Raw genomic sequence first — 22,531 nt, 5'->3', positions numbered from 1 at the left:
TTTTTTTTTTTTTTTTTTTTTTTTTTTATAAAAAATTTCATCATGAAGCATGAAGGTAATCGAAGCTGTTTTCCTAACATTTCTTTCATTTTGATCTTTGAAATTCATTGAATATTGAAGACTAACTTTTCTGCTACTTGCTCTGTGCTCAGATGGCGGTTTCGGGAAGGTCATTCCATCGTCGCACCATCTTAGCCCTTCGTTCGTCGGAGGCATCGCTGCTATCGGGAAAAGCCATTTCCGGCGGACTTCGAAGGCTGTAATCAACAATCACAAGTTGATTCCGCATCTACATATAACGGAGTCCGGCCGCGTTGGTTTCTTGGAGAGATTTTCGCATTATGTTGGTAAAGTCCTCCTTCGCTTTTACTGACTACAAACCTAATTCCATGTACAATGGAATATCTAACCCTAATATTTTGAGGTTTTCATTTTGCAGCGAGGCAGTTAGGGCTTTCAGATGCAGATGAGTATCCTCAACTCTGCAAGCTAGCGAACAATTATTTGAGGGAGACGAATGGATGCGTGGAAGAAATTTATGCATATTTCGCGAGTGAATCCGAGGCGGAATCTCTGTATCTGAAGTTAATGGATGAGTTTGATCAATGCATCTCGAGTTATTTCGCATTCCATTGGAGCCAAGCTCCCTTGATGGTCAGTCAGGTAAATTCGTCAATCCTCCCCCAAAAAATGATGAACACGATGTTAAAATTTCAGTATATCCCTTAATTAATGGCGGATTTAATGATAGGTTTTGAGTGTCGACTCCGAGCGCAAGAAGCTGAAAGATCTTGTGGTGGCAGCGACTAGGTATTTTCATTTTAGATCTGTCAATTTGCTTTAGAAGTCAAATTTGGTTCCTGAGTTTGAACTTTGAAACTTCAATCATGGTGCATCTTCTAGAATAGAATTAAGATCCATTTGTTAACTTCAATAAGTGAAGATTCTGAGTATTTATTTTCCTATATTGGTTTCTGGCCATTTGATAGGAAGGAGAGGTTCGATAGGGTGTGTAAGGATCTGAAAGTGACAAGGGTATTCTCTACTTTGGTGGAGGAAATGAAGAAGATAGGTTGTGCTCCATCTAAGGGCGAGTCGAAATTCTCCCACACGATACCGCCATCGTCTCGAAGAGATAGGAGGCCTGTGCTTCTTCTTATGGGTGGTGGCATGGGCGCTGGCAAGAGTACTGTCCTCAAAGACATTTGCAAAGAGTGCGTAATATTGATATAGAAGCTCGTTTAGAAATTTTATATCGAAGTTTGCTGATAAACAGTTGCTAATTATGCAGGCCCTTCTGGTTGGAAGCAGAAACAAATAGAGTGATGGTAGAGGCAGATGCCTTCAAAGAGACTGATGTTATCTACAAAGCCATCAGCTCAATGGGCTATCACGATGACATGCTTCAAACTGCCGAATTGGTGAGCGTCTTCCTACTCACACATTAAATTACATCTCGAATTGTTTCAATGAACAAACCAACTAACTACGACGAATCGTAACAGGTACACCAGCCATCAACCGATGCTGCATCATCGTTGCTGGTCACAGCGTTAAACGAGGGACTGGATGTGATCTTGGATGGCACTCTGTCTTGGGAGCCATACGTTATGCAGACAATTGAAATGGCTCGAAACATTCACAAACGTCGATATCGAATGGGAGTTGGGTACAAGGTAGAGAATGGAAAAGTGACAGAGAATTACTGGGAGGCTATGAGTGAAGAAGAAGAGAAGGAATTGAGGAAGGAGCATGGAGAAATGCAAAATAGAATGGCGTATAGAATAGAGTTGGTTGGAGTTGTTTGTGATGCTCATCTAGCTGTTGTTAGAGGAATAAGGTAAGGATCGAAGCCAAATTTTGGCGCTTTGGTATTGACTTCTTGAGCCATTTATGGTTCTAATGAAGGCTGTGATGATTTGTGCAGGAGAGCCATAATGATGGGAAGGGCTGTGAGGGTGAATTCTCAGTTGCAATCCCACAAGAGATTTGCTAATGCTTTTCCAAAATACTCTAAAGTTGTTGATAGTGTCAGGCTCTATTCCACCAATTCCACTGGCAACCCACCTAAGGTATTTTTAACTGTTTTAAACTTATTTGGTTGGATCTTGAACATCATGTATGGAATTTAGATGATGTGAATAGTTAGGATTAATTAATGGTATGGTATGGAATGGAATAAAACTGTGAGATCCCACGTCGGTTGGGGAGCTATATATGAATTCGAATTTGAATGTTTGGTGTATTCATTATTTTTAATGTTTCAAATTGTGCAGTTGATCTATAGAAAAGATAGCAACAAGTCGTTTGAGATGGTTGACCCAGAGGCACGTGCGTGGTTGACAACGTTGAGTAATTTAAACATCAATGCAGAATCAATTTATGAGCTTTATCCAAATTCGAGCCTATTTTCTGAACCTAGTTCCATTTTGAAAGAAATGACTCCAACCTCTTTAAGGCTCAGTTGTCAAAAAGAGCTTAGATATGTGATTAAAAAGCTAGAAAGTTCAAGAACAATCTCAAATGAATTTTTACGATGAAAAACTTGTAAATTTAATGAGTAGTTGAAGTGAAAAAAAAAAAAAAAACGTGATATTTGAGTATTGGTTGTTTTTGTACGTGTATTATGCCTTATTTTTGCATACATTCTTTCTTCGTTCAAGAACGTTCTATGTGAGAGATTATGTTGGTCATCCTAAAAGGATATGATATCTAACCTAAAATGAGTTGATATTAAATTTTTAATCAATGTATTAAAGAGGAACCATAATAATGTTAAATAATTAAAAAAAATAACTTAAAAATTAAATATTAAAAAGAAAATAATTATTAAGAAATAAAATTTAAGGATTGAGATAAAGTACGTGAAAATTTATAGAATAAAAATATTATAACAATAATAATAATAATAGTAATATTAAAAAAACTCATTTAAATATATATAAATATATTTGGGCTTTGTTGCTTGGATATATTCGGCCTGTTTTCTACCGTGGCTTACCTATGAGGCCCAATTTATAGTATTTGGGGCGAAAGTTGAATATTAAAAGTTGAAGGGCATTTAAGCAAATATAATTGCAATCCAGGGCTTTAGAGTTTATATATGATCTTAATCGGCAAATTTACTCCACTGAAAACCCTAGCAGCCACAATCCTCATTTGCACTCAGCCTCGGGCTTCTGATTTCTGAACTCCAACCATGGTAAGGCTCGTAGAATTTCTCGCATTCTGGTTTGACGTTTGTTTACTTCATCTAACCTAGATTTCGTGTTCGTAGGCGGACGATAATCCCGATGTCGCGGCGGCCGGAGGAGTGCCGAAGAAGAGGACGTTCAAGAAGTTCAGTTTCCGTGGAGTCGATTTGGATGCTCTCCTCGACATGTCCACCGACGAGCTTGTCAAGCTCTTCACTGCTAGGGCTCGCAGAAGGTAGTTCAAATGATAAATGTAATTGGAATGATTTATTTGCTGATTTTTACTCTTCCTCTCCGTTTTCTGTTTTAGGTTCCGGAGGGGTCTGACTAGAAAGCCAATGGCTTTGATCAAGAAGCTACGCAAAGCGGTAATTGCTTCCCTTCCTATTTATTTTCCATTTTGTAACTGGAAAAGTTAATTTCATTTGTTTAAATCTGCTACCTGTACGTGCATGTCTAATTCATTGGTAGTATGCTAGATAGAAAAATAGAAGTCCACCTTAATGTACCGTGCTATTATCGAATCCGCAGATTGTATGTTTTTTTTTATTGTGATACGGTGGTTTTGGGAAAGAAATTCGGTGGTTTTCCTGAAACTGCTTTTAACTTGAGGTAAACGAGATCACTTAGATGGATATCGTTCGGAGTACTACTACTTCCCCGGCTTTTGTGAAAATGTGGTGCTTTGTTTGATTTGGTTGCCTCCTTAAATATTGTTCTGCCACAGGATTTGCTTGGGAATTCCCACTGTTTGAGCAATCCTCTTCTTTTTCGTTAATTCAGTTTGGAATCTGTATGGAAACCGAAAGACACTCACCTACATAATTCTTGATGCTCCACGAATCTGAGAGTATGCAGAACCTCTTCCAATTATGACTAATTTGCATTTTCCCCATTGGCCTTAGAGTCTTGTGTTCAGATAAATTTACCTCTCATCTGTCTTCTATGATCGAATGTTACTGCTTACTAGTGACGTTTCATGGGTGAATAGTGGCTTGGAGAATGTGATATCGATCTCACATGTTCTTTCCCCTTTTATGTACAGAAACGTGAGGCGCCACCGGGTGAGAAGCCAGAACCTGTTAGAACTCACCTTCGTAATATGATCATAGTACCTGAAATGATTGGAAGCATCATTGGAGTTTACAATGGGAAGACCTTCAACCAGGTTGAAATCAAGCCTGAGATGATCGGCCATTACCTAGCTGAGTTTTCCATATCATACAAGCCTGTTAAGCACGGTAGACCTGGTATTGGTGCTACTCACTCATCCAGGTTCATTCCTCTGAAGTGAAGAGAGATTACCATTTGTTGGTCTGGGAGCATACTCTCCATTTCGTCAAGTTTTATGGATATTTATTTTTTGCTGTATTAGTCTATTTTTGGCTACTTTTTGACCGGAATTTAATTTCTATAAACAGTGAAAGATGATTTTGATGGTTCAGAGACATGTTCTAGTTGTTTTACTAAGAATGCCTAAGCTGTTCATGTGATGCCTGTGTGTGTGTTCTTTAAGGTTGTTTCGATTTGTTTTATTTTACTGGAGAATGTTTCTTATATTGGGATCAGATCAAATAGCTATTATTATTCAAATGCCTATCTTCATCTTTCTGCCAACGATGTCTTGCATTTGTGCATCAATGGCTCTCTCTTGCCCCTTCTCTTCATTATCATTGTCCAATGTACCCAAATTTCTTCAACTTTCTCACAATCCTCACCATTTTACACCAACTTGAAACTTCTTCGCCATCACTACTGGGATAATCCAACACGGTGCGGGGTGGTTTTGGGCGATTTTGTTTCACTTGTCTCCGATTAAGCCCCCATATGGAATTCAATTGGAAAATGGCGTGAATTAAACGGCTCTGAATTATTAGAGTCATTGCTGATTACATAAGCACACAAACTAGAAAGAAGGGTAAAAAAAAACTCATAGGAAGAAGCTTGAAATGTATCGAAGAAGCTTATGGCGTGGATTAAATGACTCGAATTATTAGAGCCATTGCTGTTTACAGAAGCATAGTTGTTAGCTAGACCACGAACCAGAAAGAAAGGTAAATAAAAACTCATAGGAGGACGCTTGAAATGTATCGAAGAAGCTTGTGGCGTGGATTAAACGACTTTGAATTATTAGAGCCATTGCTGATTACAGAAACACAGTTGTTTGCTAGACCACGAACAAGAGAGAAATGTATCGAAGAAGCTTGTGGCGTGGATTAAACGACTGAGCCATTGCTGATTACAGAAACACAGTTGTTTGCTAGACCACGAACAAGAGAGAAAGGTAAAAATTATAAGTTTAGTCTATAATTTTTTAAATTTAACTTTTTTAAAAAAAAAAATATTTGATTAATTACAAAATTGAATTTTCTTTTTAATAAAATTTTAATTTTTTTAAAATTTTGTGTATCATGTGTCTATGGATTCTAAATTAAAAATTTTAAAGTGTATTAAGAGAACTTTTTAAAATGAATAAATTTAGAAAATTAATTGGACTAATTCAAAAGACTAAATTTATAATTATAAAGCATAAAAAATAGGAATTACATTGACACGTCATAGATTAGATGGGAGAAACGACGAAAAGTAAGCACATCAGAGCAGCGTCCATTTCCAATATCCAAATTTTGTTCCTGTATAAATAGCAAAGCCATTAGCCTTCGCTTATCCATTGCAATGCACTTCACCAATCAGAACATGGCAACGGTTCGTTTTGCGCGCCCAATTTCACTTTTCTAGTTCCTCGCAATTCTTGCCGCCGCTCCTCTGCGTCCGCCTCCGCCTCTGCCGCCCTCAGTTTTCTGTAACAGGTATCTCCTCATTACCTTCGCGTCTCTATAATCCGAATTGGAGATCTGTAGCCGGTTTTGGCTCTCTGTAATTGAAGGATAATTGAGTTTATGTCCGTTTTGTACATCTGTTATTCGAGGCAGAGTCTGTGATTTCTCATTTGCAGTTTGATTCTTGATCCGATCCTCTGTTTGGATGTTGAGGTTATTGGAATGAATTGGAGACTGTGATCCATTGGCGATTGTGTTGCTTACTCGAATTAAAGTTCGTGTGGTCAATTAGTGAACAGAGAATCAGATTTAGGTGAGTAGCCATGAAATGATTGGACTCGATTTGGCATAATCTTGAAAAGTATAAATCGCCGAGGATATTCAGGTGGATCCATTGTTATTCGTCATTGTTCCATTTGGAATCCACAGAATCACCAAACACTCTGGTATCTTTGTTATAATTTTTTTTGTTAAGAGTTAAGAGGTTTTAATCGATGTGCGATCTTCCAATTTATAGCATACATGGCGATCTCAAGTTTTTAATACTGCTGTTTGGAATCCTTCTAGGTCCTCTACTAATACACTCCACCTGTTCTCGGCTAGATTTATTGTTTAATATTCGCTAGATGCAAGAACCTTTTAGTTTTCTAGTTCATGACATTGTTGACCTTTTATTTTATCTTCATTTCATAACGCTGATGTTAGAGACCAACTTGAACACATAATTCATTCTTTGATGCATTTTATCTTTTCTCCTCCAAGTGATGGCTGGAGATATGGCTGAAAATCTCATATTCTGAAGCATTTTTCTCCAAGTGGATGAATTCAAATAGTAGATTGGTGGCTCAGATGTTTGACATTTCCTTTTTCGTTTGGTTCCTGATTAATTTCCTGAGTGCCTACAAATTTCCAGTTTCTTACAAGAAGTAGATTGATAAATGTTTTTGATAATTGTATTGTTTTTCATGAATTATATCAGATTTGGGAAATGTTTTGTGAAGTGGAACTAGTGAGAGATGTGAAAGTGGTGGCTGAAAAGGCAGATAGAGATGGTCTCAACTTCCAGAGGTACATTATGGCACGTCTATTAGAGAACTTATTGAAGGAGAGGGCCAGCAAAGACCATGGCTATTTTATTGCTGTTACTAGCTTGAAGAGCATAGGCAAGGGACAGTGCAAGAATAAATCTCAGTATGTTACATTCCCCATTACCTTTGGCTGCCGAACCTTTGTGCCTTCAGGGGGAGAAATCTTGCTTGGAGTTGTTCGTCACGTATTTCGTCGCGGATTGCTCCTAAAATGTGGACCGATCAACTACGTGTTTCTTTCATCTCGTAAAATGCCAACCTACCATTATGTTGGTGGTAAGAATCCTGTGTTCTCAAGCAACGAATTCGCCACGATTCGAACCGAGAGCGCTGTACGGTTCAATGTGCTTGGTGTGAGATGGATAGAAAAAAGAGGATGCATCAAAAAGGAGTTTGTGATGCTTGCTAGCTTAGAAGGTAGCAACACACTTGGACCCATTTCATTGTCGGAAGCCGATGAGTTAGGCTTGCAAACTTAGAACAACACACAAATTTGGTAATGCTGATTTCTTCCCTTCTGCATCTTTCTGTTTGTTCTTACTTTTTTGGCAAATGATAATTCATTTGAGTGTCTTGATTTAAGGACGTCCGAGGGCAGGATGCATTGAATCTTATTAGTTGGAGATGCTAGACAGTACTGTTCAATCCAAATATATCCCATATCAACTAATCAAGCTTTTGGTATTGAAGATCCAAACAGATGATGCCATATTTCCATATTTCCAATCACTGCTTTGGATGTCTATGTCTTACTATCTAACCCAGTTCCAGTTGTTGCTGTTGTTTTCGTCGAACTCGAATCAGATTCGTTGTAATTCGTTGTAATCGACCTATGAAATAAGAACTTATTGTTCATCTCTACCTTTTAGAAATTGATGTATTGTAAAAAAATTAAATCTTTTTACAGCTTATTTGACAATTAAAATAGTTGTTTCTATTTATTTCAATTTTAAAGATACATAATTTAAATAATTAATTTGGTGGAAAAATAAATTACTTTTTTTTTTTTTTTGTTTTAACTTTCACCGAATAAAAATTGTCACTAGAGTGGACCGATCATTTTGATTGGAGCTTGGGATCTTCCACTCTCGGCAGTCATTACCAGCCTTGCTCCGGCCAAAATTTCCAGGCTTTTATCCCAATGTCGACCGCTGAATTCGCCGTCACTTTCAAGGAAGCCGGTCGATCCGTCATCGCCACCCGCCGTCCATGGCGGGAATTCCTCGACCCATTGTCTCTCAGCCTTCCTTCTTCCCTCTCCGACGCGACCTCTCGGATTTCTCAGAACTTGACCCGTTTCCTTTCCAATTACTGTCTTGTCGTCTTGCTTCTCATATTTCTTGGCCTCATCTACCATCCCTTTTCCATGATTGTGTTCTTCCTTGTCTTTGTTGCCTGGTTCGTCCTTTACTTCTCCCGCGACGACCCAATTAGGGTTTTTGGTTTTGAGTTGGGAGATTTTGTTTTGGTCATCATTCTTGGGTTGGCTACCGGATTGGCGCTGGCTTTGACAGGGGTTTTCGTGAATGTGCTGATTTCGCTTGCCATTGGGGCCATGGTGGTTTGTTTGCATGCGGCTTTGAAGGGCACGGAGGATGCTCTTGAGGATTTGCAAGACCCTTTTGGGGATACGCTGTTGGAGAGCCCGAGAGGTGATTACAGCGGCATCTGATTGAATATGTGAGTTTGTTGAATTACTGTTCTTCTTTTCAATTGATTTAGCTAAAGAAATTTGACTGTTTGCTGGTTTATATACGGATATTTGTTAGATGAAATGTACATTGCAGAACACAATGAATTGCAGAAAGTATTCATTTCCATTATGCTCTGAATTTTGCTCATTATTGTTCCTTTTACTTTTAGCTTGTGTTTCTGAGTTTGATCTGTTGATTACTGGGATGTTGTCGTTGTTGTATGTTTTCCTTTGAATTTGCATAAACTAAATTAATCACTGAATTTGATTCTTGTTGAATATATCATTCTTTGAGTATCATTATAGGATGACAACTTTATGGACCATTAGATAGAGCCTTCACAAAATTCTCTTGGCTTAGCTGCCCACAGATATCTGTATTCGTTCTGTGGCTGTTTGTTGCCACAGTTCTACGATGTTGTGCAGATGCGTCACTGGCTGACCGACCCTTTGAGGTATACTGCCATGTCTGTAGTTCGTAATTTAGTAGAAATATGCAAGAAAAGGGCAGGTAGGATGTTAGGAATCAAAGACCTCCTTGGTATGATATTGTCTATTTTGAGTATAAGCTCTCATGACTTTGCTTTGGGGTTCCCCAAAATGCCTCGTACCAATGGAGATGTATTCCTAAATTAGCCAACGTGGGACTTCCTTCCAACAATCGACACTAGACGGGTGGGGGGAAGTTGCTTATTATCAAATGGTCTACTATTACTTTAGGAAATAGAACTAACCTGACCCTCAAGTTGTGTAGTTTGAGGAGATCTGAGGCAAAGGCTTAGTTCCATCACTGGTAAAGCTAATTACAAGTTAGGATGATGTTTGGTCATTCGATGGAGTAGAATTATGAACAGAACCATTCTTTTTCTTGTTCTAAAGTTATTTGTGAGATTCCACGTTGGGTGGAGAGGGGAACGAAACATTTCTTATAAGGGTGTGGAAACCTCTCCCTCATAGACGCATTTTAAAACTATGAGGCCGTTGGCGATACGTAACGGACCAAAATGGACAGTATTTGTTAGCGGTGGGATTAGGCTATTACAAATGGTATTAGAGCCAGACACGAGGCGGTGTGCCAACGAGGACGTTGGGCCCTTAAGGGAGTGGATTTTGAAATCTCACATCGGTTGGAGAGGAGAATGAAGCATTTCTTATAAGGGTGTGGAAACCTCTCCCTAGTGGATGTGTTTTGAAACCGTGAGGCTGATGGTAATACGTAACAGGCCAAAGCGGACAATATCTGCTAGCGGTGGGCAAACTATATTGGACTTAGTAATGGGTTGCTTCGTGTGTCAGTGTCAACTTCACCTCTAGCCCGATCATAGGATCCAAACATCCTATAAGTTTCCATGTTTAACAGAAGCTGAAGTTGCAGGAATTAGTCAACTTTCAACTCTTTCCATCATTGGCTTGTAACCATGTTCTTAGAACATTACAATTGATATCTTCAATCTGGATTGCCTCTGCCTTGGCAACATTCACTTGTATATTACAGTCATTAAACTTGTTACAGTTGCTTCTTTTCATTTCTTGGGCATTGTTCCGGTTATTTTGAACCAAGACGAGTTTTCCGTGAGCAATCACGGTGGAAAGACATTGTTGTGGGATGAGGTTGTCTTGTGCTGTCGATTTCGACACCATTTGCGTTACAGGATGAGAAGGTGAAGCTGTACTCTCGTTATGATTGCTAAAGAGAGCAATCTGTGTGTGTGTTTCAGGAGCCTTTTCCTTCCTTCCTTTTGCAAGGGAATAATACCTTTTCCCATAGATCTTCCCTTGTCTGCTCTTGTTGAAGCTTGCTTGGAGACGGGAACGAAACATTCTTATGTGGAAACCTCTTCCGAATAGACGTGTTTTTAAAACCTTGGAGGGAAGTTCGGAAGGAAAGGCCCAAAGAGAATAATATTTGCTAGCGGTGGGCTTGGGTCGTTATAAATGGTTTCAGGGTTAGATACCAAACGATGTGCCAACAAAGAGGCTGAGCCTCAAAGGGGTGGACACTAGGCGGTGTGTCAGCGAGAAGGCTGATCTTCGAAAGGGGTGGAGGGTCCCACATCAATTGGAGAGGGGAACGAGTTCGAGCAAGGATACTGGGCCTCGAAGAGAAGTGAACTGTGAGATCCCACATCGTTTGGAAAGAGGAACGAAACATTCTTTATAAGAGTCCGAAGGAGAGTGGATTGTGAGAATCCTACATTGGTTGGAGAGGGACGAAAGATCCTTTATAAAAGTGTGGAAACCTTTCTTTAGTAGAAGCGTTTTTTTTATAAAAGTGTGGAAACTTTTCTTTAGTAGAAGCGTTTTTAAAACCTTGAGGGGAAGTATCAGAGTGGAACGAAATATTCTTTACAAGAGTGTGTAAATCTCTCTCTAGTAGAGCGTTTCTAAAATCTTAAGAAAAAGCTCGAAAGGAAAAACCTGTGAATATCTGCCTTACCATTAAATTTTATAAAAAAAAAAAGATTGGAAAAATATTTTGACATTTCTCACATAGATTCCAAGTATGTATCTACAGTGATACCAACATTTCATATTCTTTCTGCATCACATTAAATTATTAAAATATTTCCTACATTGTTTAATAATTATTTATCTATTTATTATTTATATATATATATGGAGGGCGTCAGATCCAAGAAAAATCAGAGAAATGGAAGGGAAGCATTGCAGCATGGACTTGTTCTTATTATTTATTATTAAATATAATATTGTAATTATTATTATTATCATAACATATTGGCAAACAATACCAGAACCATCCATCCCTATTAATTTCGTAAATATGGGTTAACATTCAAAGTTTTAAAATCATGTCATACATCTCATCCCTCCATTTAAATTATTACTTTTTAAATATTTAATCATTTTTAGAAACATTTAATCTATTTCTTATCGTGAATTGAATTCGAGTCCAAATGATGAAACAATATGGTTGAAAGTCCCATAAATCTAGCTCGACCTAGTTTGAGCCGAGCAAATCTAATCTAAACTAGCTTAGTCGATTCAAGCCTGGTGGGCATGTACAGTATCATAATTGCACTCTTGCAACGTGGCATTGATTATGTGACCGTCGTTCTAATATGGTGAACAAATAAGTCATTTTTAATAGAAAATGTGTTTATAAAACGTGAGTGAGGAAATGCGTTGAAAACAATTTAAATGTTATAATAAAATATGAACCCAACCACTAATCAATTGCATGTACACGACCCAGCAATTACAAAAAACAAGATAAAGAAGATTTAAGTATCAAATCAATAAAAGAATGGAGTGACAATAAATACCAATGACCCCGAGCTTTGTAAAATCCAGCATTGTTAGCACTTATCATTCTAGCTCTAGTAGATGTAGACATGATTTTGATAAATAGTCATACATCACGTATTGACATGACAAGAATAGTAAAGACCTAACTACCTGGGGACTAAGCATATAGTTTTTTTTTTTTTAAAAAAAAAAATTACTTTATTTCTTTCATTTTATTTAATCTCCATCGTATAATATCCAAGTAATAGTAATGAGAAAAATAATCACAAATTTTTATGTTATACTATATATTAATTAAGCCCACATAATTCCTTATCAATTAAGATATTAATTAGTAACGAATTTTCAAATAATATTTGGTGTAGTGAATTTACCCTTCTACCCCTGTTGATAATAAAACACATTAATATATTAAACATCTTTATAAGCATCCACATGGTCATGTCCCCCAAAGAAAGAAAATAATAATAATAATAATTCCCTAATGGCTTCCACACCCAAAATCATTACAAAATGCAATAATTAATACAATAAATTAAAATTAAAAAAAAAAAAGTAAATTAAGAAGAGAGAAAGACATAAATAAAAGCAAAACCCATTATAATTGTTTTTTTTTTTTTGTAATTAAACAAACAAACAGACAGACAGCCAGACAGACAGGATAGGAGAGAGATAGAGAGAGATATAGAGAGAGAGAGAGTTTATTTTGTTGTTTCCTATTACAAATTAATTAATTAGTCTCCCAAATCTCTTTTAATATCTATTTACCAATCACAACATTCAAAATTTAAATTTTAATTTAAAAAAAAAAAAACATAAATATTGCAATCAACTCCTCTTTCAGCTTCTGCTTTTGCATTTTTCCATCGCTCTTGGGGCTGCATAAAGTAATTCCCACTTACTTTAGGGGCTTAAATGCAAACTTTCTTTCTTATGTACTATAAACTTTTTATACATACCGAGCCCGATAGCTTCCGATCCCTTCATTATCCTTAAGCGCTTGCATGAATCAACGAACATCCTATAAGTACAAAACATAATTAGATTAACGGATGTAATGGTTGATTGGCCGCAGAGATAAGCAACTTACTCCCATGGGACATCTCCCACGAGCATCCAATCACCATCCTTATCTTCATAGGTTGGCACGTATTCAGAGCTGTTTAGAAGATCCATCAACTTGCTTTCGTTCATGAAATCTATCATTCCTTGGGCCCCATACTCGCCTTTACATTAAAACCCGTAAAATTTAATTAATTAATTCGATGTAATTTGCCACTTTGTGTTCTAGATCTAACCCAATTTATTCTACAAATTTGTATTTAAAACGATTGTTAACTAACCCGCCATGGTGAAGGAGCTGAACATCTTAGCCAAGGCGTTCGAGAGCTCTTGGTAGCTTTTGTACGTCTTTAGGTCCACCTTTCGTAGATACGGTGCACCATCCATACAAACTTTGACGAACATAGCCGAGCCGCTACCCTTTTCTCCAGCATCGGGATTCTTTTGAGACATCGCGTTCTTTCGGTAGGAACGGACTGGTGGCCACCCCACAACTTGTGCCCTAAATAATTACAAAAAAATATCGTAACCCATCAACTTAAACAAGGTTTCGAGTAAAGGGACGGGAAGGGAAGCTAATTACTTGGCAGGTGGCTTTGCAGGATCCTTGGAGCTAAGATCCTCTGAATCAGTACTCTTCATGTTCTGTGTGGTACTCAGATCGACGGTTACCACAGGCTTAGATTGGATATTGAGTTTCAGATCAACCGTCTCAGAGAATCCTCTTTTTCCATTACCTTTTGGAGTCTCCGGCTCTCCACCTCCGCCGCCGCCTCCGCCGCCCGGAAGCCCGAGACAGAGATCAGTTTCAAGCATGTTGACCATTTTCCGGCAAACCTCAATGAAAAATTGCTCAGAGCGCTGTGTGTTGTGATATAATTTTGCAATTTTGAGTGGGAGAGAAATAATATATGGAGCAGAATAATATTAAGGTGCGTTGCATGTGCATGTCTTATCAAGGTCCTCTCTAATGGGATTTCGCCACGTGGAGAAACATAGGACGTTGATTTTGGAGTGATTTTTATTTGACCAACTTGTGGTTGGATTTGAAGGGAGGGAGGCAGCTGTAACATGGTTTCAATTAGTCAACCATTAATCACATACAGACACTCCACCAAACCTCTTACTCTACACCCTCACCCCTCTTTTCATATTACCTTAATCATATATTATCGCCCATATTTTAGAAACGCGTTGGTTGCCCTCGACACGAGCTCGAACCTAAGACATAAAACATTAGACGAAGAAGATTGATTAAATAAGAACAGTGGAGCGTTATTTTGTTGGTGTTAGAGTCGAGAGGATATGGTGGTAAGTTAGAGACAGGTCACATCGAGGAAGAGAGAGAAAAGGAAACATATGCAAAGCCAGTAGGTAACATTGCTCTCTCAACGTCGCTCTCCCAAATTTAAACTCAAACCCATGGCTGCTCATTCGTATCTATCACCATGTTTCTGTCATTCTCTCTCTAATAAATCTGATGTGAATGCCTTCCTAATCACACGCACGTCTTCCTTCAACAGTACCCTAAACGACTATATACCTCGACCCAAAGATACGCTTTTCTTTTTTAATGTTTTATGTGTGAGTCAAAATCATGTAACGTCACAAACAAACCAATTTTTCGTGCATTTCAGAATGCAAAATCCATCAAACTTAAACTTTTGAATCTAGTGGAAAATTATTTACACGTGTTTGAGTTTATAACTTATAGTTATTATTTCAGCTCATGGTTCAAGGGTAATGTTAAGAATGTATATATATCATCGTTAACTTAACAAATTTGACCATAACTCAACTAGATAAGACGTATATTATCGAGCACCCAAAGATGGGTCGAAATAAAGTGGAGTCGGGAGTAATAAATGAAAAGGGTAGGGAGGAAAAAATAATTAGAAAGAATCTAGACGCACAATAACAAAATATTCGAAATGTTGGTAGAAATTGAGACAATGGTACCGTGGGTGGGGCTGACCAGGACACCCTTTGCTTTCACTGTTTTACTCAATATTCACAACATCATTTTCATTATCATAATCAAACACTCTTCTAACTATTTCCTTCGATTTACTCATATGCCCCTCTTCTCTCTCTAATTTATTATTCTATTTTTCTTCGCAATTAAAACCCTAACCCTAACCCTACCTCGAGAGGATGCTTGCTATATATATATATATTCTCGACTAGAATGTTAAATTTGAATGATAAAAAATAATTAAATGGATAGAAAAAAAAAAAGAAAAAGGAATAATATTGAAATTATTTTATTTATGAAAGGTTAAGATGGTCATTTTCATAAAATAAATATGTGGAAATTGGAAGTGAGTGGTCGTGGTGAAATCTGATTGGTTGTTATGGCGGCGGCAACATCAAATTCATCGAATCTTTGAACATAATTGACGTCTGAGTTGTGTGTTTCTCTTCCTCTTCATTCCCCTTTTGATAATGACAACTGGCAGATCTGTTTTTACCTGAACCGACATCGTTTTGGGCTCTAACTTGTCTCGGCCCAATTTTGCTCAGGCCCAGCCCAATTATGTTAAGGGTTGGTACGGCTGTTCCATGAATTCCAAGCCTTGAGAAAATTTGGATCCACAATCAATTAACCTAAACTATGCAAGAATTAGGTGCTAAACTTGTTTAATTTAGGTTAATTAGAATTGTTTAGTTGAAATTGTTTATGAATTTATTTATTTATTTTTTGGAATTAAAACTAATTTATTTTTTGGAAACAAAACTATGTAAATATTTTTTTTTAAAAAAAATAAGTGATTTATTTTAAATATAATATAAGTGGCCGATATTGAACTTCTAAGTTTAGAGTAAGAATTACTGAATAATTACTTTTAAATTATACTCATGTTGATGATCCATATCTCAGGGTCAACCCCTCTGATGATCACATTGAACTATACATGTGGATGAGAGCCCTCACAACCCAGGTACAACGATGCAATTATCAGGGGCGAGCTCTACCACTGAGCTAATAGCCCGTCGTGCGAGCCTCCCACTATGCCAAAAGCAAGAGAAACTTCATCTCTCTCTTTCCTTTTTTCACCTCCATGTTGCCACACGGGAAGGACATGGGAGCAAGAAATTAGGTTAGAGAAATTTTTTGGACCAAGTGAAGATAATTGTTGATGCTCAAAATAGGTTCACAAGCCCACGGGATAATCTTCTATTTTTGGATTGGGTTAGATTGTCAGATTTATTTTAAAATTATTTAAAAATATCATATTTATCTATAATACATGTCGCATTAATAGTTAAAATATCATAATAATCCTAAAAGGAAGGTAGAGTGGAGTGAAGTTAATGTAACAGCTCAAGTTCATTGCTAATAGATATTGTTCGCTTTGTCACGTCTCACGGTTTTAAAATTCACATGACAAGGAGATTTTTCAAACTTTTATAAGAAATACTTTATTCTCTTCTCCAACCAACGTGGAATCTTAGAGTTGGGTTGAGTCAAATGTGAACCCCACACCAACTTAAATTTTCGATTCTAAAAAAATTTAGCGGAACCCAAACAAAAAGAAAATATAATCATTACCCAACTTCTATAGCTCGGGTTGATCAAGTTATCCACACCAATCCATCTTGAATTTGGTGGTTGAACTCTAACGAACATTGCCGACTTACATTTGGTAGAATTCAAACACATAAAAAAACATGTTGAACACAAAGAATTGAAATTAAACAGAATTGGAAACAGTTGATGAACTAAAATCATGAAATAAACGCGTGAAAAGAGGAAGGTACAAAGAAAAAGCATAGGAAAATGGGAGTGTCGGAAAATGAAAGGAAATGTGGAGGAAGGTGGGCTGGGCTGGGCTGGGCCTAGAGCCCAACAAGCGGCCTTAAAACCCGCAAAAAAGAAACGCCCAATTATTGTGTTTCATGAATATTTTTAGGGATTGGTTTTCTTATGGGGACACGTGTCCCACAGTTTGTTATTATAATAAATGCAGGGATTTTGATATCATGCGGTGGGGTCCTATCGTACCTCCCGTGTGGTTTCCTGATTCTCAATGGGACCTTCCACCTCAGACCGCCACACATGCAACCCTGCCATGGCCCCACACGTTATCTCTCCTTCCGCACGCGCTTTCACCCATTTGCCACGTGGTCTTTCAAACTAATAATATAATTTTAAGAAATATAATTAAAAATCTATATAGTATTTAATCATCAATACTTAGGTTAGTATTGGATATCAATATCATGATGTAAATTGGAATGAAATGATTAATTAGGTACACCCAAACGTGACACTATTTTTTTTTTTTAAATTTATTAATAGTGTTTGTTTTTTTCTTTTTAATTTTATTCTTTAATAAATAAAAAACATGTTAATTGACAAGTAATTAGTTCATGAACATGATCAAATTTAACGTTTGCACAGTGTGGACATTATTATTAGGTGGTTGTCGACAACGACCCTTCACTATATGACCTAGTTCGTTTTGTGCTTCTACTTAATATAATTCTTTTACATACTTTGTAGGGTATGAATGTTGTTCACGCCCTCCACGTCCTCCACGTCCTCCACGTCCACGTTTGTGAGCATGTGATGATGAGGGACCAGTTTCATAAATGTAATATGGTGATGTATGAAGATATCATGAACCAAGTGTAGTATCCAGGGTGTACTCGGGTTGGATTGAGTTGGGAAAATCTTCGAGTTGGTTGGGTTGGTGACCTGAACAAGAGTTCACAACCCAACCCAACTCTCTCTTTTTTGAATTAGGTTAAGTGGTCGGGTTGGGTTGGGTTGTCAGGTCTATTTATCCATAATATACGTATAAAAGAATAAAATGTAATATCATTGTATAATATAATCCCTCTTTTGATTTGAACAAACTTGTTCACAATCATTAATGAAAAGATTTAAACTATTTTCTCCAACTTGATGTTGCCAATGAACATTCAATATAATGATTGTGGATGAATTTAAAGACAACACATAACGTTCTTGTACATGAACGCTTATTATTAACATTTACTTTAAATATATATATAGAATAGTTGAAGGGACCATATAACCATAGAAAAGTTGGGGCTTTGTCATGAATAGAAGGATGTGTTTGGTGCAATGTCATTCTTGTTTTGAGTTGCTAAGTTGGTGATACCCACAAGAGTGATTTTAGAATATGTTCCAGGGTTCATATGACTCAATAACTCAACTAACCTTGACTATTTATAGGTTGGGTTAGATCTTTTTTGGATTTGGATTGTGTTGAATTTTTTAAGAACTAAAAGTTTCAGATTTACTCAAGTCAAGCTGACCGGCTCCAAAATGGGATAATAACCCAACTCAACCCAACCCTATCCTATTTTTAACATTATTATAAAATTAAAAATATTTACATTTGTAACAGATGTTAGTAATGGGTTGTAACTTGTAATCATTTGATATTTGAGCTTTACGAGATTTTAGTCATTAACATAACATGTGTTATAAATAAGTATGAATAAAAATAAAGAGTTGGGTTGAGTTGTGAACTCGATTCGAGTGGTTCGAATCACCAATCGTTGGATTTTTCCAACCCAACTCGTGTACACTCGTAATAAAATTTTGAACTGGATGTCGATCACGACACATACTACCTATAGAGAAGTCTTCGTGTTCGTTTTTGGTTTAGGGTTTAGGGTGGATTGATAAGATGAGCAAACACAAGAGACATTTGTTGGATGATGAAAGTCATACATCGGCTCATTTAGGGAATGATCATGGGTTTATAATCAAAGAATACTATCTTCATTGGAATGAGGCTTTTTAGGAAGCCCAAAGCAAAGCCATAAGAGCTTATGCTCAAAGTGGACAATATCATGTTATGAATGTCGGTACATATTTAATCATGTTCTGCTTTAAGCTTGGTTTGTAGAGAAGCAGACAGAGGGACAGAAGCAGGAGAGATGGTAGAGGAGAACACCGAGTTTGTGAGCTGGCTTTGATTTTGGTTGTTCACAATATAAAATCCTTGCCTTCCTGTTTCCCTATTGTTCTGTAAATCTACACAAAAACCAAACACTTTGACACATCCCATAATGCCTCCACGACACGCACTAGCTGTGCTCCTAACATTCAAGTCCCACCAAGATGGAACTGCTTCATGTTCTTGTTCTTGTTGTTGTTAAACTAATGCTTATTCCAACAACACATGCTTGCGCATCTTTCCATGTGTGTGTTGTCTCTTGAATCAACGTTTATATCCTTATCCCTTTGCATTTCTTTCCCCCCTTTTTCTTGGCTTCTTCCTTTCTACCTCTTTGGTGGAGTAATTCTTGATTTTGATGCTCGGAAAGGATTTAGGGTTTAGGGTTTAGGGTTTCAAAACTTTTGTTGTTTGAATCTGTTCGAGTTTTTGTTTGTGTGGGGGTAATTGGTGAAGTTTAAAAGAAACTAAGTTCAATAGGTCAAAACTTTTTGGGTACAAATTTGATCAAACCTAAGGTTGTGTAACGTAACGTGTATTTGATTTGCACCCTTACGATTGAAGAAATAATTCACACGTGAATTCTAATGGATCTTTTCATAAGACTCGTATGATTCAATTCAACATTGTATCGTAGCTCTAAATTCTGATTAGGTTTATGGATGAACTTCATTGCAGATATTGACCCTACAAAAGAAATAATAGGTATGACTAAACCATGAATAGCTAACAATCAAACACTAATAATAGGATAAGTTTTTATCCGTAGAAATTTGGTCCTTTTAAAAAGATCTACTAAATTCATCTTGTTCTAAACCATGAAACAGTCTTTCTGTAACAGCCCAAATTGGGAAAAAGTGGCTGCTAGAGAGAAGTTTCTACGCACTCATAAAAAATGTTTCGTTTCCTCTCCAGCCAATGTGGTATCTCACAATCTCCCCCTTTAGGGATCTAGCATCGTCTGTGAGGGAGAGGTTTCCACACCCTCATAAGAATGTTTCGTTTCCCTTTCCAATCGATGTAGGATCTCACAATCTATTCCCTTGGGGGGTCTGACATCGTCTACTAGGGAGAGGTTTCCACACCCTCATAAATAATGTTTTGTTCCCCTCTCCAACTATGTGAGATCTCACAATCCACCCCTTGGGATCCTCGCTAGCACCCCTAGCACACCGCCCAATATCTAGCTCTAATACCAACCAACCGACGTGGGATCTCACACTTTTCATAATCAATCATTTCGTAAGATTAAAAGTCCATAATGGTTTCCACTATTAGTCTCAACCATGTTAGAATCAAATTAAAAACACATTATTATTATTCCAAACACAATAATTCCCATCAAAACATAAAATATCTCCACACAAAAAAGAATAATTTGAAAGTTTCCTCAAAACATTATAAACCATTCATTTGAAGATTCATAAACAAAAACAGATATCATATGGAAATACATAAATTTGAATGAATCAACCTAACTAGCAAACCCTAATTAAATGACAACCCAAATCTTCATAAATATTCCCATCTCTCTCCCTCAAATTTAATGGTGATGCCTGCTCTTCCTTCTTGCTTTGCCACAAAAAAGTTCCTTCTTTTATATATATATATATATATATTCTTCGAAGCTTTCAAAGAATTAATGGCGGATTTGGTTAGAGCCAACAATGGTGGAACACCTTACAGAATTGTAAATAACTTTGTTTCATTTATTAATGGCAACGACCTTCCCCAACTCCATTCTAATAAACCACTGTCGTTTCATTCCCTTTGTTTTTTTAACAAATAATAATAATTATTATTACTTCTAAATATTTTTAGGGTCGACATGTCGGGCCACAGAAAAAACAAGATTAGATAGACGACTTATACTTGTTCATCAAGCAAAACCACTTATGTTTAATTTTGTATTAAATGAATAAATGGGAATAAAGTTACCCTTCTCAATGCATTTTAAACCCTTTTAAGAAAAATTAAAGGTAACTTTAGTTTATAATAATGGTGTAAAAATTAGGGTACTTTTCCAATAAAACCCACATCTTAAGCGTTGTAATTAATTAGTATTGGTAATTTATTGAGGAATCTGAGCCGTCCATTTCTTAGATCTTCTGCATTTCCTTGATCGTGGGCAGGCTCGGTGCTGTCCCACTCTTGTCCCCTCTCTTCACAGACACATTGCCTCAAAGTTGCCGCCATTGCTACCGACAGCTTCCCTTGCCTTTGTCCTTAATTCAAACCCACAAATAAATGAGTTATTAAATTATTAAATTAAAAATTAAAAATCAACCCTTTTTCTTTTAGGCTTTGTGTATAAAAATACAACCACTTCCTTCCTCATTCCACCAACCGTTTCCTTCAAACAAAAGAGAGAGAAAAAGAAGAAAAAAATTCAAACTTTGACCCAGGATTTGCTCTGCTATGGCGTTTGAAGCTGGCCTCAACCTCGACGCGACGGAGCTCCGCCTTGGACCGCCGGGAGTCGACGGCAATAAGCAAGAACCTCAATCTCTCAGAATCATTAACAATAAACGACCCTTATTGCCGGAATCCAACCAAAGCTCCTCCGCTTCAAATATCTCCGTTTCCGATGACAATCTCGAAACCCCACCTCCTTCCAAGTGAGTTTAGATTCAAACCTTGTAAAAATCGAAACTTTTTGATTGATGATTAAATTTTTTTTTGTGGGTTTGTTGTTGTTTAGAGCTCAGATTGTGGGGTGGCCGCCGGTTCAATCGTTTAGAAGAAACAGCCTTCAAGGGAAGAAAACGGCGGCGGCGGCGACGGCGGCGGGAGAGAGTACTGCCAATTACGTGAAAGTGAGCATGGATGGAGCTCCTTACTTGAGAAAAATTGATCTTAGTTTATACAAAGGGTACACCGAACTTCTTCAAGCTCTAGAAGATATGTTCAAGTTCACCGTAGGTACGTGTTATTAGAAATTACGAATCTCTACAATCATATAATACTGTCTACTTTAAGCATAAGCTCTCCCTACCTTACATGACATGAAAAGTATTGTTTTTGAGTGAAATTAATGATAAAGTTTTGATTTTTTTAGGTGAATACTCGGAGAGAGAAGGGTACAAAGGATCGGAATACGTTCCAACATACGAGGATAAAGATGGCGATTGGATGCTTGTCGGAGATGTTCCATGGGAGATGTTTATGTCGTCGTGCAAGAGGCTGAGAATCATGAAAGGATCGGAAGCGAAGGGATTAGGGTGTGTTGCATGAAACAATGAAAAAGAAGAAGCTTTATTATTTAGAGGGAGAAGAAGAGAAGGAGACATGGGCTTGGGTTGTCGAGGAAGAAGAAGAAGAAGATGATGATGAACTTCAAAGATGGAATTTTTATTTGTATTTTTGTGGAAAAAGAAAGGATTTTTGAGGGAACAAATTTGATGCATTTTGATCATCTTTGTGGAACTTAATCGCGAGTGTCCATTGGATTTTATCCATTATCCATTATCTGCATACACCACAAATGTTTTTTTTTTTTTTTTTTTTA

General features: G+C 37.2%; 6 protein-coding genes across 12 annotated transcripts; 5 read left to right on the top strand and 1 right to left on the bottom strand.

Moving 5' to 3' along the window:
- Positions 1–9: 9 nt before the first annotated feature.
- Positions 10–2,649, top strand: LOC111442050. Its single transcript, XM_023079307.1, has 9 exons — positions 10–55; positions 153–347; positions 440–663; positions 752–810; positions 990–1,214; positions 1,292–1,421; positions 1,506–1,840; positions 1,928–2,072; positions 2,277–2,649. The coding sequence occupies exons 1-9, from the start codon at positions 43–45 to the stop codon at positions 2,538–2,540; spliced, it is 1,590 nt and encodes a 529-aa protein (XP_022935075.1). The 5' UTR covers positions 10–42; the 3' UTR covers positions 2,541–2,649.
- Positions 2,650–3,077: 428 nt separating this feature from the next.
- LOC111442119 (40S ribosomal protein S15-4-like) lies at positions 3,078–4,751 on the top strand. The gene is made up of 4 exons (XM_023079399.1): positions 3,078–3,202; positions 3,278–3,429; positions 3,505–3,562; positions 4,240–4,751. The coding sequence occupies exons 1-4, from the start codon at positions 3,200–3,202 to the stop codon at positions 4,486–4,488; spliced, it is 462 nt and encodes a 153-aa protein (XP_022935167.1). The 5' UTR covers positions 3,078–3,199; the 3' UTR covers positions 4,489–4,751.
- A 1,094-nt stretch (positions 4,752–5,845) lies between these two features.
- Positions 5,846–8,003, top strand: LOC111442060 (DNA-directed RNA polymerase V subunit 7-like). 5 transcript variants are annotated; one of them, XM_023079327.1, is made up of 4 exons: positions 5,852–6,004; positions 6,737–6,844; positions 6,954–7,558; positions 7,661–8,003. In XM_023079327.1, the coding sequence occupies exons 2-3, from the start codon at positions 6,794–6,796 to the stop codon at positions 7,539–7,541; spliced, it is 639 nt and encodes a 212-aa protein (XP_022935095.1). In that variant the 5' UTR covers positions 5,852–6,004; positions 6,737–6,793; the 3' UTR covers positions 7,542–7,558; positions 7,661–8,003. The 5 variants fall into 5 exon arrangements, with proteins under 5 accessions (XP_022935102.1, XP_022935095.1, XP_022935087.1 ...); XM_023079319.1 differs by having other exon boundaries at positions 5,854–6,004; positions 7,646–8,003; XM_023079342.1 differs by lacking the exon at positions 6,737–6,844 and adding an exon at positions 6,124–6,287 and having other exon boundaries at positions 5,857–6,004; positions 7,646–8,003.
- A 90-nt stretch (positions 8,004–8,093) lies between these two features.
- Positions 8,094–11,556, top strand: LOC111442098 (PRA1 family protein D-like). Of its 3 annotated transcripts, none has more exons than XM_023079373.1 (2): positions 8,094–8,742; positions 11,386–11,556. In XM_023079373.1, exon 1 carries the CDS (start codon positions 8,204–8,206, stop codon positions 8,732–8,734), a length of 531 nt encoding a protein of 176 aa, XP_022935141.1. In that variant the 5' UTR covers positions 8,094–8,203; the 3' UTR covers positions 8,735–8,742; positions 11,386–11,556. The 3 variants fall into 3 exon arrangements, with proteins under 3 accessions (XP_022935141.1, XP_022935149.1, XP_022935157.1); XM_023079381.1 differs by having other exon boundaries at positions 11,378–11,479; XM_023079389.1 differs by lacking the exon at positions 11,386–11,556 and adding an exon at positions 8,850–9,359.
- A 1,552-nt stretch (positions 11,557–13,108) lies between these two features.
- On the bottom strand, positions 13,109–13,974 carry LOC111442089 (auxin-responsive protein IAA14-like). Its single transcript, XM_023079362.1, has 3 exons — positions 13,668–13,974; positions 13,366–13,586; positions 13,109–13,248 (listed from the first exon to the last, which is right to left on the bottom strand). The coding sequence occupies exons 1-3, from the start codon at positions 13,907–13,909 to the stop codon at positions 13,109–13,111; spliced, it is 603 nt and encodes a 200-aa protein (XP_022935130.1). The 5' UTR covers positions 13,910–13,974.
- Positions 13,975–21,368: 7,394 nt separating this feature from the next.
- Positions 21,369–22,491, top strand: LOC111447904 (auxin-responsive protein IAA1-like). The gene is made up of 3 exons (XM_023087284.1): positions 21,369–21,641; positions 21,725–21,945; positions 22,082–22,491. Exons 1-3 carry the CDS (start codon positions 21,442–21,444, stop codon positions 22,255–22,257), a joined length of 597 nt encoding a protein of 198 aa, XP_022943052.1. The 5' UTR covers positions 21,369–21,441; the 3' UTR covers positions 22,258–22,491.
- Positions 22,492–22,531: the final 40 nt, after the last annotated feature.

Source organism: Cucurbita moschata, unplaced genomic scaffold, assembly GCF_002738365.1.
Source record: "Cucurbita moschata cultivar Rifu unplaced genomic scaffold, Cmos_1.0 Cmo_Scf00001, whole genome shotgun sequence".
Classification (NCBI taxonomy): Eukaryota; Viridiplantae; Streptophyta; class Magnoliopsida; order Cucurbitales; family Cucurbitaceae; genus Cucurbita; species Cucurbita moschata.
This window is presented reverse-complemented; position numbering and strand designations above follow the sequence as displayed.

Excerpts from the sequence above, each read along its gene's own strand:
- LOC111442050 (XM_023079307.1), top strand. Across the intron at positions 348-439 it reads GAGATTTTCGCATTATGTTG|CGAGGCAGTTAGGGCTTTCA; the intron begins GTAAAGTCCTCC and ends TTCATTTTGCAG. Across the intron at positions 664-751 it reads CTCCCTTGATGGTCAGTCAG|GTTTTGAGTGTCGACTCCGA; the intron begins GTAAATTCGTCA and ends ATTTAATGATAG.
- LOC111442119 (XM_023079399.1), top strand. Across the intron at positions 3,430-3,504 it reads ACTGCTAGGGCTCGCAGAAG|GTTCCGGAGGGGTCTGACTA; the intron begins GTAGTTCAAATG and ends TTTCTGTTTTAG. Across the intron at positions 3,563-4,239 it reads TCAAGAAGCTACGCAAAGCG|AAACGTGAGGCGCCACCGGG; the intron begins GTAATTGCTTCC and ends TTTTATGTACAG.
- LOC111442060 (XM_023079327.1), top strand. The coding sequence starts at position 6,794 with ATGAATTCAAATAGTAGATTGGTGGCTCAGATGTTTGACATTTCCTTT. Across the intron at positions 6,845-6,953 it reads TGTTTGACATTTCCTTTTTC|ATTTGGGAAATGTTTTGTGA; the intron begins GTTTGGTTCCTG and ends GAATTATATCAG.
- LOC111442098 (XM_023079373.1), top strand. The coding sequence starts at position 8,204 with ATGTCGACCGCTGAATTCGCCGTCACTTTCAAGGAAGCCGGTCGATCC.
- LOC111442089 (XM_023079362.1), bottom strand. The coding sequence starts at position 13,909 with ATGGTCAACATGCTTGAAACTGATCTCTGTCTCGGGCTTCCGGGCGGC. Across the intron at positions 13,587-13,667 it reads CCTGCAAAGCCACCTGCCAA|GGCACAAGTTGTGGGGTGGC; the intron begins GTAATTAGCTTC and ends GTAATTATTTAG. Across the intron at positions 13,249-13,365 it reads CAGCTCCTTCACCATGGCGG|GCGAGTATGGGGCCCAAGGA; the intron begins GTTAGTTAACAA and ends TTTAATGTAAAG.
- LOC111447904 (XM_023087284.1), top strand. The coding sequence starts at position 21,442 with ATGGCGTTTGAAGCTGGCCTCAACCTCGACGCGACGGAGCTCCGCCTT. Across the intron at positions 21,642-21,724 it reads GAAACCCCACCTCCTTCCAA|AGCTCAGATTGTGGGGTGGC; the intron begins GTGAGTTTAGAT and ends GTTGTTGTTTAG. Across the intron at positions 21,946-22,081 it reads TATGTTCAAGTTCACCGTAG|GTGAATACTCGGAGAGAGAA; the intron begins GTACGTGTTATT and ends TGATTTTTTTAG.